Here is a 14,581-nt window from a genome sequence, read left to right on the forward strand (position 1 = left end):
GTCAGAAGCCAGACTTTTTATGGATGATATCTGGGTCTTCTTGATATTCCTCGGCGGACACCCACATCTAATTCGGTGGTTTCAGGCGAAGTAGTAACTGGTAAAGTGATAAAAAAGGTCACCTTCTTGAAAGTACTCAAACCAGCCAAGATTGAGCCACCAATCCACGTCGAGTACTTGCGTTCAGGGGGCGCGTAAATCTTGATTTTGACGTCTTTCAACGCCAATTTCTTGACTTCATTTAACAGCCTATCGCCGAAACCTACGGCCAACAATGAGCAAAGCCAATTTCAGCTGGTCATGGCACTTGCCTTTGCACAAAGTGCTACCGCCGCTGAGAACAATGTTCGAAAACAAGCTTTTCCGGAGGTCCAAATCTACACGGTTGATTGAATCTACAACGACTTGATGTACCCCAGCATACTCTTGACCAATGAGCTCAGGATTGAATAGAATTTCAGGAGCGCGGAAACGCTCCGGACCAAGCTGGTAGAAGAAAAAAAGTGAGAGGTCGCCATCTGTGACGGCCACTGGTCTCCTACCTGAACAACATTACCATCTGGAAGCCTAAATTCTTCCAATCGACCCAAAGCATCCTTTTCTTCCTTTCCTGGGTTAAGAGCGACATAACAGCACTTTTCTTTGATGGTTCGAACGACTTCGCGCTCCGCTGTAGTATGTAAATGGTGGCCCGATTTCCTGAGGAGGAGTTGAAGGTGATCAGTTACGTCCCTGTAGCGTGCATTTTTGAACGACAATAAGCATGAATCCAGAAAAGAAAACCGACCTTCCCGCCACATCTACGCGGCGAATAGCGTGTGGCATGGAGAAGCCTTCAAATACCGGTACAGCATGTGTGACACCATCGCCAGAATCGAGCACAATTCCGGTTGTCCGTCCTGATGAATACCTATCGATTTGTCCTTGAGTGCGACTGTCGGCTGATAGTAAACTACTCACAATGACAAGACAGCCTGTACAGAGGTGAACAAAGCTGGTACGTTGAAGGTATCGAAGAATATTTGGGCCGCAACGTCCCTGTTACTTCGAGGATTTAAAGGTGCTTCCGTTAACAAGACGGGATGCTTTACGACGTCAAAACGATTGCTTCGGCCGAAACTTCAGGTCATCTCACCTCTTCGCTGAGGGTTCCAAGCTCTTCAGCGTACACCCAACTCCATATGCGCTCCATATCATCCCAATCTGTCACGATTCCGTGTTCCATTGGGTACTTTATTTTAAGCAGCCCTCGGAATTCCTGGGCACGTCTCCCTATGAAAACGTCACCTTCAAGAGCTCCGGCCATGACGCGTATGTGTTTTGGTCTACCAACACTAACCAGTGTGGCGAATTGTAAGGAGAGGAGGCAAACGTCGGAAAAGAGGCCTAACCGTGAGGACGCACAAAGACGGGAAGAAGCATTTTGGATGATCTTGTCCAGCAAAACCAGCCTTTATTGTTCCAGAACCCTACGAGAATGACAGAGTCAGGTTGGTGATGTACAAGCAAAGTTGGAAATGGACACGAACATTGTCGATAACCACAGGTTGATTTGTGAGGACGTCGTCAAACTCTGCAGACATAATTGGTTGTTAATTTCCAGCGAAAGTACTCCCAGGATGGCCTTGGCGGGTGTACGAGAGAGAGAGAGGAGTGGACGATGCTGTCAAATTGACAAAGTCATTTGTTGATCCATATTTCTCTCTTGATGTACATATTACATATGGTTCTATAAAAACTCACTCGCATATTGCTCGATGCCTCGCCATTTCAGCACCTTGTTTTTCTTTATATCATTGTTCGTAAGTTCTCCTATCTTTTTTGTTATAACTACCCTCAGTAGTTTCAAGGTTTTGGCATCCTGCAGCCTGAATAAATGGGAGGCAACCAATTTCTGCAAATGTGCCCTCTCACCCAGCAAAACATGGGCGGATATCTGACAAAAGTCATTATCTACAGGCATATGTTTTGGGTCCACTTATGCTATAGTGCACCTTAATGTTCCAGATAATCCCTCTCAACCCTGTTTATCCTGCACAAAGCAATGGTGCTTGAACCAAAACTTACCCATCTGTGCTGGAGCCACTTTGGGCGACACCAACCCGGACACCGCGACTGGAAAAGAGGGTGATGTGGAAGCGAGGTGTTTCCGTTAGTGGCAGGTTCCTTTCAATCATGGACATGGCGGACTGAACGTATACATGACAGAACGCGACTCCCCTCGAGACCAATTGGTTGTGACACTATTCCTGCTCACCGTTTTCGGCCTTCTACTCGGCGCAGGAGTAAAGAGCCGCATGATGAAGGCAGGTTTAACTCCTGTTCTCCCATGGAATCATGCTCAGCGGCGGTGGTGGGAGGTCAGTTGATTCAACACTTGATTAAATTTGCCGCATTGCTGACGACTTGCATAAAGGTATGGGCGCCTCGTAGACAGCCCGACGAGATAGGCCTTGACCACTTTGGCTTGACTGCAGGGAGAGGGTATGCGCCTGTACTAAATGATCGATGAGCAAATGAGTGTCTTTGTTAAATGATTGGAACGAGGATACTTTACAGTTGTCACTCGTTATTATTACAATCTGTACATAGAAAGTATGGGCTCATTTTGCTCCAAGTCGGCCGCTCACTCTGGAGGACATACTGTCCTCGGCCCAGTATCCGACTACCACACCCATCCTGCTTCTTCTGCGGCTCCCAATCCTCGCGTTGCTGCCGCTGAGGCAGCTGAACGTCGACTAAAAGCGGTTCGTGGCAGCTCCGGTCTTCCCCATCATTGAGCTCTCAAGTACGTTCCCGTAGGCAGAAAGAAGAGGCGTAAATCCTTCAAACCCGAACCAGGGCCAGCTTGCGGCCAAGGTTGCGAAACAAAGCTCGAAGCAAGCGCCTCAAGGTCGGGAGGAGGAGCGCCTTGTGGTAAGCCTTTGTCTGTTGCAAGTTTTAAAAGATGAGTAACGGCAATGCACTCCCTGCCAGTGGGATTGAAGTGGGGGAGTCCCTGTCCACTCGGGAAGTTGGCCTTCTCATACCCATTCTGGTTCTTTACTATAGCAATATTTTCGATATAACTACGAATACATAAGTACCTGGCAATCTGCATATGTACCAAAAGGTGGACCAACGGTGATCAAAAGACTTCAACTTCAATTCCACCAACACTGAGTGATGCTCGGCGCTATCTCGCACTTCTCCGCGTCCTTGCTGCCTTCCACCAAGCTGCCACTGCCTGCCAGGGCTTCATTTGCGGCCCTGGTCGTCGTCCCGTGTTAATATCGATAAGTTATCATCAGGTATCATTGAATTGACAATGAACGAGGCTCGACCGGAGCCATGGAGCAGGGTTCTGTGGAAAACGCAACCTTTCTCTGATAACCACATACCGCCAAAGCTGTTCCTCGTGTCTTTGCAACGGAATCGTGAGTTCCACATACCCTATTTGTTTCTGAACCTATTGAATCACGTTCTGCCAGCCAACCTTGAACCGTATTCATATTGGCGTCTCGTTCACGCCTCATGCGCTGTTACCCAGCATCTCTCTACCATCTACTTTTTCTTAGCGGTATTTATTCGATTGAAGGAGAATCAACTGGATCCTCGAACGTTGGTATACATATCTGTTGGTTGTTTCCTCGCGGGGTATTTCACTTGGAACGTGCTCGACTCTGCAGAGCCCAGCTCCGAACGCAATGCTAATCGTGCGTCAAATTTTCCATCAAGAGATTTGATTGACACTTTTCACCAGATTTGAAAGCTCTAAAATCGTCTATAATGATGTTTCTTGCGCTGATGTCCCTTTCACCGGTTTTAAGGACTCTTAGTGCAGCTACATCTTCCGACTCGATTTGGGCACTCGCTGCCATTCTCTTTATCCTGAACGCCCTTCTAGCCAACTACACTGCCTCGAAATCGGGCGGGCAGATCCGTGATCGGTGAGGGATGCCCTCCCTTACTCATACGGTCAGCTGGAGATTAAACTCCCTAGGTTGACCTCCGTGTTATCAATGAATGCTGCTGTCTCTGCATCGGTAGTCTTGGCGTCACGTCTCTGTACCGATGTTGCAGTGTTTGCACTTGCCCTTTTCTCGGTCCAAGCGTTCGCACTGTTCCCCATGCTCAGACAAAGACTACAGGTTCTTCTTGATCTATTTTTCTTCGGCTCGTGAGCTGATTTGAAAATGTAGACGTCACTGGTAGCTGTCTGGCTTTTTTTAACAATGTTCATGGCCGCTTCAGCAGTGTATTTGCTCGCCTCTCTGTCACAAATAGTGATGTGGCTGGGTCTCTTCATGTTATTCTTTATTACCCTCATTGCTCCTATCATCCTAATCTGGGCCCAGAGGTACAAGAAGTAGGTGTTTACGTGAAAGAGGTCGCATATTTTACTGATGATTCTCAGTATAATTCGAGGCCCATGGGACGTAGCGGTGCCAAAAGTCAATTAAAATTGCTGCAGGAATGAATGGCCTGTAATGATCCTCCAAAATCGCCTTAAGTACAAGACGTTGCATCGATGCGAAGATTGGGTCTCACGCATCCCAAATTTCATGGGTCATACGGATGTTTCGAAGCTCAATGGAGTTTTCTATCGTTTAGGTGGGTGCACGATTCATCAGACCTCAAAAACGATCGAGAATTACATTACTGAACTACATGGCGGTTATATACATTGGGGTGATACTATATACACAAAATAACGACAAAACAAGACAAGAGATTATGGTACAGTCGGCGGGATACATACAAAAGGTATAAAAAACAGATGTGGTATTTTCAGCATGAAAGTCCTCTCAAATTCAAGACGAAAAGTCCAACGTGTAGCGCATGAACCTTATGACCCCAGTAAGGAATCGTCATCTTCGATTCGTTGACGTTTTCCACCAGGAGAGACTCCAATTCCAATACCCCGAGCCTCTAAGACATCCATAGCAACTTTTGCAGCGCCCTCTGACGATTTTTTAGTCCGCGCGCGAGTTCGGCGTAGTGCACCGAATGCCTGCGCTTTTATCACGGCGACTGTACAAGAAAGTGGTGCAGGGCCGGCGGGCGAAGGAGATCGAGAGGGAAGTGTGTCACGCCTAGCACGCCGTCGCCCGTTGATATACGGCGTTGAATCACCGTCACTGCTAGCCTTATCATGCTGAGATCCAGTTTCACTACCTGAGAGTGGTCGAAGACTAGGTAGAAGCTGACGGTCATCGCCACTGGCGACGAATCTGCGCGAACCGACTCTATAGCGTACAGCATCGGCGGCGGGCCCGGCGAGGGAGATGTCAGCGGTGCCTCCATGCAGGGTGACCTCGGTACCATGGGGAAGTGAGTGACGGCGGTAATCAAAATCGGGACGTTCTTGTCCGAGAGCCGTATCGGGGAAAGTAAATTGGAAAGGCGGCGCCAGGGTCGATGAAGATGAACCCGGTGTTGACGACATTGGCGACATCGATCTGCTGTTGGGCATGCTGTCACCCACGTTAAGTCCATATCGTTCACCGTTAGGAAAGGCGTACGGTGCAGTGTCTAGAGCTGAGTTCAATGCAGCTTTCTGCTCGTCTCCGGAAAATCGACTAGAAAAAGGCTCAGAAGTTGTTAGCGTTGGTGACTGGTCTCCCCCAGATCCAGTTTGGTGAAGACTAGCATGGAGATGCCAGCGTCCATCTCTGCCAGATGCTGCCATGGGATAGGGATACGTGTCATACTTCGAAGGACGGTGGTTTAGAGATGCTCCATCACCCGCATGGTCTGGCTCAGCATAGGGAAGAGGAGGCGCAGGGAAGCCGTGATTAGCAGAAGCGCCAGGAAAAGGAACTTGGCACGCGGGCGACTCGTTAGCTCTGAAGGCAATATCATCATCAGCATATTGATGAATCTGAGTAGATCCTATATGTGGATTCATGTTACTTGTTTGGAGGTGAGAAGCGATAGATGGTGGTGGCAACGGGGGCACGTCGTCGGATCCAACACCCTGGTCTGCTTTTCTGGACTGCCAGAGCGTCCTCCACACTTTTTCGCGATCCCGAAATTCCTGACGCAGACGAGCATTTTCTTGTCTCAATTCTTGAGTTTCATGGCGAGACTCCCGACAGGAATCCTGCAACTGAAGAACAACAGATTCCAAGCTTGTAACTTTTACAAGACAGTAGGTCAATAGTTGAAATACTAAGCTGGGGAGAAAATGTTACCTGTCTCCTCCAGGGTAGCAATATAGTTGGCTCGCCTGGCTCTGAAAGCAGCTTGTGCGTCAGCATTCTTTTTTTTCCTGAGGGCGACGTCGGAGAGACGTGATGACGGCTCGTCCGAGGCGTGTTTGGACTGCAAATGATGTACCGTCGAGGGAGATGCTGCTGGATTGGACTTGGGCATCGATAAAGGGAGCACTGAAAGCAACAAGCCAGAGTGCAAAGTTGATTTAAAATGCCATGAAAAAAGAACTCTAAATGTAAGGGCACGAGGAGAGGGTCCGCGGCCCTTAAAGACGACTTTGCTGGACTCCAATTTAAGTTTGGCCTGAGTTTGGCTCAGCGGCGCTCATGCTGACAGCAGGACAAATTTCTCGAAGAGTCCTTTGGGCCTGAAAGGAAAGCTGGTATAACCAGATATCGTGAATGGCTTCCGACGGAGTTTATCTCCATTAAACCCAGTTCGACCCACGGAATCCTTTTTTCATTGTGACTCGTTGCGGCAAGTTCATCGTTTCAATATCAGATCACTCGTACGATGGGCCTCATGGAGCCATGTTTTTGATCTAGGCAGCTCGGATACTCATTCCGTGCAGAAGGCCTCCTCAAATTAAGTTCAAAGGCGGTCCGGAACATTACCCAGTCACAACTTCCATATCCTCTCCGTCCCCTTCCAAATCAAACGACTCCATCCTTGTACCACTGGCATCGAGCACACAGGCCACCCTTCGATTCACTCTGCCATTAACTGCGAGCGACACACCGCCATCCTTGCAACCCGCTAACGCACGGCGCCTTTTAATGGGGGTTCGCACTGACGACAACTGCACAATCAATTAATTAGCAACACGTCGGGAAAAGAGTGTTGATTACTGAGGCCTGACCTGACCTTCCTTCCAACTCTTCAGGACATCCCGCATCAAATCTTCGCGGTCGGGAAGCCTTACGTGGCCGTCCCACGGAAATTTCTGGTAGGTCATATCACTGTAATCGAGCGTCGCTATAAAAGCCGGTCCTGTGTTTTCGATGAATATCAGGCACAAGTGATACACCAGTCTTCAACTTACTTTCCCTCGTTTGAAGGCGGTAGACAATTACAACGGATTCTTCATCGAAGAAGTCGGCTTCTAGTATTTCGATATCAGGTTGGCTTTCTTCTTGTCCTTCCTCGGGAAGATGGCATTCAAGAAGTGCAACTCCGATTTCGAGAGGTAGTCCAGATGCCTCGATGCTAAAGCGAAGCTGCACCAGAAGCACTTTTGAAATATATTTGTCAGCAGAGTTCTCTTCGTGAAATTCGGTGCTCACAAGGGCTGTGACCTCCACTGAGGGATCCCACAAGGTGCTCCAATATTTCACCACTCTGAGGCGCCGTTGTCCCAGCCATTGGCAAATCGCAATAATGCAAAGCTTACCTTGTTCATGGTGATCCGTTCATGTATGGAAAAACTCGACTTCCATTCATTTCCTGAGGCCAGCGACCGCTCTGCCCCCGGCCTATGTCCGCCTGAAACAGTGGCGGAGCCAGATGCTTGCCCAGCAGCGCAGCTGAAGATGCGCCTGCATCGTACAGCTAAGTCGTGTATCAAAGCATCGAGATTCCTGTCCAGGTGGCCAAGATCTTTATGAGTGACATTCTAGATATATTAATCAAATGCGTTCAGGGTTTCTAGCTGGAAATTAGACCTACCCCTTGCCAGACCAATGGTTTCGTTGCAACGATACGTGCCCGCTCTATCATAGGTGCAAGAGACGATACGCCACGTTCCGGAATGCCCAAATCTTCTGGAAGAAAGCGCGGCACAGGACCTAGGAACCATTTATCGATCGAGCTTACAACCAGTCCAGCTTTAAAGTAGTTATTGACTTCTAGGATGTCGTGGCGAGAAATGTTGTCGTTTAGTGAGTTTATGTTGTTAATTTCTGGCTAGAAAGTCACATACGTACGTATTTTCGCGCAAGGGAGACGTACCAAAACGAAGCCATAAAATAAACTCCCTAAAGCGTGACAATTCCCGACGGGAAACAGCGGTAAGCCAGCTTGCAACCACGATACCTCTACTCGCCGATTCCACACAAAAATCTAGATCTTCAGACGGTAATTCGAACAGGCTATACTGCGAACTACAACAAGGGGTCGACTTCAAGTCCAAAAAGTTGAACGCTGCTTACAGTTTTGCCCAACCTTGAAGTTCCTCTAAGACTAGATGAAGTCGTTGATATGCAGGGGCAACCTTTTTTTCGGAAAAATCCCGCAGCTTCACCAACGCCTCAGTCATCGTGGATTCCCACTTCTGAATACCCTGAACGGAAGACGTGTGAAGGGACACCAAAAGCAATGGCGAAACATACCCGCTCGCTCATCTGTTCGCCACTTGCAAGAAAGTCCAACAAAGAGTCAGAGGGTCTTCCAGTGGTTAAAAGGCAGGTCAAGTCTAATATTGGAGTCGGTTCTTCTACTACGGGGAAGGAAGTCAGGCACTACAACGGCACAAAGGAAAATATCTTACAGCCAAATTGATCCTTTTGTTTCGCCTCTAGCGCGCGAACCCACTTTGGTCCGAGTTCACGAGCACCGCTCGTACTTTCCGACCCGAACCAAATTGCACGCATCTCCTTAACAATTCTCATAATGTACCAAACAAGCTCACGAGCAGTCGATGATAGTATAGCGAAGTCTCGAACCTTTCTTTTGCCGAATGATGGGATGTCGACGATGAGAGAGTGTACTTGCGTATTAATGGTCTTCCCCAAGGACGTCTGGATATGTCCAAAGAGGGTAGGGCGCAGGGGGTGTTTCAAAATAGACGCAAAAGACGCATCTGAGCGTAAAGAGATGACACCAAGAGGGAAAGTACCATCCAAAAAACAATAAAGGTGCCCCAGATTGTCGGTCGCCAAGAGAATGCTATCCAAATTGGAATCATCCTTTTCGTCTAGGATTTCTCTCGTAGACTCCAGCTTGTTGTGAGAAGGGGAGCCAATGGACGCTGTGACTGACTCCGAGGAGAGTGTGGGCCAATTGTCAATAAAATCTGGGAGCAAAGGCTTCGGGTTCGGATGGGTTTGCGAGCCTTGGAAAGCAAAAAGGTCTGTAACACTGAAAGTGGGGGGTTCGGAATTAGTCAGCGACGAGAAACGAAGCCAAAAAAACGAACGTCAGCTTTTCTGATTCCTCCCGAAAGTTGTCTAATAGTGGAAGGGTCCGCAGGATGGAGTGCGCTGTTCCTGTCTTGAGGGACGTGGGAAACTTAACTAGAAACATGAAAACTGAGGCGCACTATCACATCGTTCCTCTTGAAAATGTCCGGAATTACAGGGGCATCGTTATTAATGTTCTCCTTCCTAAACCAACAGATTCCAGTAAGGCGGCACGCATGCTTCTGAGAGTTTGATGGAACATCAAGGCGCAAAGAGAGTTGATTGTGACCATCTTGTAAAGAGTGAAGCGAAACGCTAGGAGGGTCATGGATGACTGCTATGCTTTGTGCTGTCCAGAATGCAATCAATCGCAAAACTGTCAACGACCAATTGAATTTATTTACCATCAGGACTCCAGGAAAGGCCAAGTATGTGAGTACTGGAGTTATCCTCGCCAACATCAGCTTCCCAGACTTTGGAACCTTGGTTTGAATTCCAGAGACTCATTCTATCTACGCCACCTAAACGAGAAATCAAGAGGACGAGGTCCTTGTCTGGGCAACAAGAAGATGGCAGTAAGCGACTCCCAGTTGGAAGATTAAATTTCGCAAGGGAGGCGAAGGCATTGGTTTCCATCCTTCTTGAAGAACCACAGGTGAATCTTGGCTATGAGTATCTTCAAACTGGTACGAAGCAGTCCTGAAAGCGCAGCAGTGTAGAGCAGGTGTAAGTATATGTGAAAGTGACATGATGTAGTGAACTATACAGGACGTCACGTGCCATGTGCTAATTTTCTCTTCACCTTTTTGTCCTCTTTACTGTGGGTTATTCTTCAAGGTTTGCCGTTGCGCAGCCCTGGGTTATCTTCACGAACATGTCCGACTATGTCATGACAATCGATTCCGATACAGAGGACGCCAGGCCAATATCTAACAAACAAGACCTCGGCGAAGGTTGGCTTGACCCAGATTTTGTGTTCGACCTCGCCGGGGACCCTTACTCCGACCTCGCGGAGACTTACAATGGCCTGCAGGATTTCGTAAAGAGAGGGAGTCGACCTGTGAGTCGAGTTGAAACTCTTCTATCGCATTCACTTCCCTGCACTGCTTCAGCAACCGATTTCAGTGGACGAAATAATCACTCGACGTAGATTGTCCTCCAAGCGCAAGCGGAAGGAAATGGACGTAGATGAGGATGACGACGGGGGGGATGATTTTGACGCTGACACACAACTTGGTACCGACGAGGAGGACGACAAGGCCAATAGCGATACTGGCAATTTTGAAGCAGACCCGTTGGCTACTTCCGACGAAGATTCTGATGGAAAGGAGGATGGTGATGAGGAAGGCGCGGCTGAAGAAGATCAATTTTCTTCCGATGATTCCGATTCTGAAGGCGAAACCCAAGCAGAGAAAGACCGGAAGACTGCATTTTTTGACTCTGAACACCGCCCAGTTGAAACTCATGAGTCGTTCTTATTCATGAATCTTTCTCGACCGTTGTTGAAGTCGATTGCTTCACTGGGCTTCAATAAACCCACACCAATCCAAGCAGCCGCCATTCCTGTCGCATTACTCGGCAAGGACGTTGTTGGTAACGCCATGACCGGGTCGGGCAAGACAGCTGCTTTTATTATACCGATGGTCGAACGACTTCTTTATCGCGAGAAAGGGAAAAAGGCTGCAGCAACTAGGTGCCTTGTCCTTGTCCCGACACGGGAGTTGGCAGTTCAATGTTTTGATGTTGGCGTTAAGCTCTCGACACACACAGACATTCAGCTATGTCTTCTCGTAGGTAAATCAGATACCCTCCGTTAACCCCCCGAAATTCTGACAAACTATCTCTGTCAGGTGGGTTGTCCCTCAAATCGCAGGAAGTGGCTCTTCGTGCTCGGCCAGACATCGTCATCGCCACTCCCGGCCGACTTATTGACCACATCCGCAACTCCCCGGCTTTCACACTTGATGCTATTGACATTTTGGTACTCGACGAGGCCGATAGAATGTTATCTGACGGTTTCGCTGACGAGCTAGCGGAGATTATCAAGTCATGCCCAGTTTCTCGCCAGACGATGTTATTCTCTGCAACCATGACGGACTCAGTCGATGAGCTTGTCAAGATGTCCTTAAATAAGCCGGTACGATTGTTCGTCGACCCGAGAAAAGCAACGGCTCGTGGCTTGGTTCAGGAATTCGTTCGTGTTCGTGCTGGGAAGGACAGCGAGCGATCCGCTCTACTTGTCGCACTTTGTAAAAGGACATTCAAGAACAGAGTCATTATTTTTTTGCGCAGCAAAAAACTTGCCCATCAGATGAGGATTGTCTTTAGCTTGTTGGGTCTCAAATGCGAAGAATTACATGGAGATTTGTCTCAAGAGCAAGTTCGTGTTCTCTTCGACTGCGCGGCGTTTGTATTTTGCTGATAATTAGGCCACAGCGTTTAAAAGCATTGCAATTGTTTCGAGACGGACAAGTTGATTTTCTGATGGCCACGGACTTGGCCTCCCGTGGTCTTGACATCAAGGGCGTTGAGACGATTATCAACTACGATATGCCTGGCCAATTATCTCAGTACCTCCATCGTGTGGGTAGAACCGCCAGAGCTGGAAAGCAAGGACGGTAGATGATTTTACGTCATTTTGTTTTTTGCTAGAGGGTCTAACTTTCGGTTCCTTAGTTCGGTGACTCTCGTCGGAGAGGCAGACCGAAAGATGCTCAAAGCTGCCATCAAGCATAGCAGTGGGGAAGATAAAGTCCGTCATCGTGTGATAGCAGCGGATACTGTTCAAAAATGGGTCGAAAAACTGGATGATCTGAAAGGAGAGATTGCAGAAATTCTCAAAGAAGAGAAAGAGGAAAAGCAGGTAAGCACTCTCTAATGCAAAATCTCCAAAAAATTCTGATTATTTGGTAGCTTCGGAAGGCTGATATGGAGTTGACAAAGGGTCAAAACATGATTGAGCACGAAGCTGAGATATATTCTAGGCCCGCTCGCACATGGTTCCAGACCAGCAAAGAGAAAGAGAAAGCGGCAGGTATGTGACCGCTCTATCGTATCGTTGTCCAGGTGTCTGATTTGAAATCCAGCAACAAGCAAGCAAGCGCATGAAACAGGTGGCGAGCGGGATGTTAAGTCGAGGGGGGACAATGCCAAGGTAACTTGTTCAACTTTCCGTGACGACCTTTCTGTATTGTGTGTTAGCCCATTCGGGACAAACTATCAGGTCTCTCTAGAAAGGCCAAACGACGGAAGCTCGCAATGGAGGAAGATAAAGAGGTGGGCGACGAGAAGGCTGTTAACGCAGCCATCCGCATGGCCAAAAAATCGGCACGTCCATCGAAAATTGGTGTTCCGTTGCCTGCCAAACCGTCGAACAAAAAAGCCAAGCGAAAATCACGAAATGGAAGTGCGTTTGAGCGTGACTTGGGTCAGAAAGCAAAAAACCAAGAAGGTATCAGGGCAAAGAAGGGAGACACTGTCAAACTGGGGAAGAAGGGGGCTAAGCACAAAGGAAGGAAAGCCTAGCCTGCTGTATGGTAGACTCAATCCAGTCTCCAAGGGTTCAATTTACCATGTTGAGTACGAGGGGTGGACGGGGGGACTTTGACGGATGAATCCGCATTGAGTCAGCATGCGATACATAAGGAATTTGCGTCAACGAGGAGGAAAGTTGTGTTTACCCTCGCAGGGTACTTATTGCAAGGCTAGTGTTCTAGGTAGAAGACTTGCAAGTTGTATAGATATGTGAAGTCCACGCTTCGAAGAATCAAGTCGCGGAGAAGAGCTACCAGTGGGGCTGATTCTTAAAGTTTGACGATAGGTGCATGGTGATGTAAGTTCTGCTATTCTTCATTGACTTTCAATTCTCTTTTGCAATGGAAAGGTTTTCCTATTAAAAACGAAAGGTATCTTGTAGGGAATGAGGGTCAAATCGGGTCACACAGCAGATCACAATACAGAGCAAAGACATAGCTAACAAAAGCCAATAGGGTATCCAAACATGCAATCCTGCGGGAATTGAAGAGGAAGCAAAGCAACCAGTCGAGCCAAGCAAAATGGGATCACCAAAAGAATAGCTTGCGCAAGACCGCAACATTCGGTTGATTGTTTAACGAAGACCTTGGGGGACTGTCATCGAAGTTGAAATCGGCTGAAGCAATCCTAGACTTTTGCATCTGCAACACAAGAAACAGTCAGGAGTCAGGCATGTGTCAGAGGGGGAGAGAACGTCACCTCGAGACTCATCACAGGCCGCTTCACGAAGAGTTCGGCGATATTCGGACGGTCAGGAAACGAATATTCTGGTGCGTTTTCACACTGGGCTTGACATTGATTGGTGCTGGCGATGAACCTTCCCATCATGTTGAACTTTCCCCAGTGTATCTTGGTGGAGTCGGAAGGGTTCATATCCTCGTTGCCTTCATGAGCTCGGATGAGGTCTGACATATGAACCTCCCTAAAGAGGTTGAATTAGCAGTGCCAGTCAAGAGGAATGAAGCGAACCGACAATGCAGGAATACAGGCCCCTTTGGTGTTTCGCAAAGCGAGTCGATACGCACGATGTGCGCGTATCTGCTGAAGAAGGACATCCCACGATTGAAGATTCTTGGCTTGTTCTGGTGACTTGGCTTTGAACTGTTCCATCGTTTCGTCACCTGGGAACGTGGCATTGTTGATGCCAGCGACGAATGCTCGCAATGCCGAATAGTTATTTAATGTTCGGAGACGTTGGGCAATCTCAACAAATTTCTCGATTTGACGCGCTCGTGATTTGGGTCGGTCGTGACACAAAATGAGAGATACCACCCTATAAGATCGTCAAGAGGAGAAGAAGCTAAACTGAGCGAACTTACCAGTCCCCTAGATGATTAGAGATGACATTGAAAGCCGTAATAGGTTCAGAATCGGTTTTTCGACCTGAGACAAAAGTATAGTAGAGCCAATGACGTGGCTAGGCGTAAAAATAAGCCAACAACGGTCGGTAATTGTCCGACCAGGACAAACCTTAATTTCCAAGAATCGCTTTACACCCTGCCTTGTGATCTCCTGTGCAATTTCGTCCGCGTCCGAGTTCATGACATCTTGAGCCAGCTTGACTAAGTCTTTAATCTGCTGTTTCGGAGAAGGTTCCGCGGAATCGGTCTGGTTACTATTCAAACCTGGACCAGGATAGAGCAACTTTGGCAAGGGAAGGCTTGATTTGCGTTCCCGTGAGGACGTCGGGGGAGAGACAGGATCAAACTGTGGAGGATCATCCGATGCAGAAT

General features: G+C 48.1%; 6 protein-coding genes across 6 annotated transcripts; 4 read left to right on the forward strand and 2 right to left on the reverse strand.

Annotated features, from left to right (window-relative positions):
- Position 1: 1 nt before the first annotated feature.
- Positions 2 to 1,583, reverse strand: LACBIDRAFT_300668 (actin-related protein; the record flags this gene model as incomplete). Its single annotated transcript, XM_001873769.1, has 9 exons — positions 2 to 67; positions 123 to 262; positions 312 to 486; positions 543 to 732; positions 788 to 910; positions 961 to 1,085; positions 1,136 to 1,334; positions 1,405 to 1,469; positions 1,530 to 1,583. 9 exons carry the CDS (start codon positions 1,581 to 1,583, stop codon positions 2 to 4), a joined length of 1,137 nt encoding a protein of 378 aa, XP_001873804.1.
- A 174-nt stretch (positions 1,584 to 1,757) lies between these two features.
- LACBIDRAFT_300669 (uncharacterized protein) lies at positions 1,758 to 2,512 on the forward strand (the record flags this gene model as incomplete). Its single annotated transcript, XM_001873166.1, has 5 exons — positions 1,758 to 1,802; positions 1,851 to 1,896; positions 1,960 to 2,151; positions 2,209 to 2,360; positions 2,417 to 2,512. 5 exons carry the CDS (start codon positions 1,758 to 1,760, stop codon positions 2,510 to 2,512), a joined length of 531 nt encoding a protein of 176 aa, XP_001873201.1.
- Positions 2,513 to 2,597: 85 nt separating this feature from the next.
- LACBIDRAFT_300670 (uncharacterized protein) lies at positions 2,598 to 2,955 on the forward strand (the record flags this gene model as incomplete). The annotated part of the gene is made up of 2 exons (XM_001873167.1): positions 2,598 to 2,747; positions 2,803 to 2,955. 2 exons carry the CDS (start codon positions 2,598 to 2,600, stop codon positions 2,953 to 2,955), a joined length of 303 nt encoding a protein of 100 aa, XP_001873202.1.
- Positions 2,956 to 3,307: 352 nt separating this feature from the next.
- LACBIDRAFT_300671 (uncharacterized protein) lies at positions 3,308 to 4,442 on the forward strand (the record flags this gene model as incomplete). Its single annotated transcript, XM_001873168.1, has 6 exons — positions 3,308 to 3,416; positions 3,471 to 3,695; positions 3,743 to 3,929; positions 3,983 to 4,130; positions 4,182 to 4,348; positions 4,397 to 4,442. 6 exons carry the CDS (start codon positions 3,308 to 3,310, stop codon positions 4,440 to 4,442), a joined length of 882 nt encoding a protein of 293 aa, XP_001873203.1.
- A 386-nt stretch (positions 4,443 to 4,828) lies between these two features.
- Positions 4,829 to 9,438, reverse strand: LACBIDRAFT_291485 (uncharacterized protein; the record flags this gene model as incomplete). Its single annotated transcript, XM_001873770.1, has 13 exons — positions 4,829 to 6,120; positions 6,177 to 6,371; positions 6,937 to 6,997; positions 7,058 to 7,173; positions 7,241 to 7,429; positions 7,482 to 7,536; positions 7,589 to 7,810; positions 7,864 to 8,096; positions 8,146 to 8,297; positions 8,346 to 8,476; positions 8,526 to 8,632; positions 8,684 to 9,273; positions 9,332 to 9,438. The coding sequence occupies 13 exons, from the start codon at positions 9,436 to 9,438 to the stop codon at positions 4,829 to 4,831; spliced, it is 3,450 nt and encodes a 1,149-aa protein (XP_001873805.1).
- Positions 9,439 to 10,795: 1,357 nt separating this feature from the next.
- On the forward strand, positions 10,796 to 13,757 carry LACBIDRAFT_290659 (uncharacterized protein; the record flags this gene model as incomplete). The annotated part of the gene is made up of 4 exons (XM_001873169.1): positions 10,796 to 11,108; positions 11,165 to 11,694; positions 11,751 to 11,932; positions 13,715 to 13,757. The coding sequence occupies 4 exons, from the start codon at positions 10,796 to 10,798 to the stop codon at positions 13,755 to 13,757; spliced, it is 1,068 nt and encodes a 355-aa protein (XP_001873204.1).
- Between the last annotated feature and the right edge of the window lie 824 nt (positions 13,758 to 14,581).

This window comes from Laccaria bicolor, genomic scaffold (assembly GCF_000143565.1).
Source record: "Laccaria bicolor S238N-H82 LACBIscaffold_1 genomic scaffold, whole genome shotgun sequence".
In the NCBI taxonomy this organism is placed as follows: domain Eukaryota; kingdom Fungi; phylum Basidiomycota; class Agaricomycetes; order Agaricales; family Hydnangiaceae; genus Laccaria; species Laccaria bicolor.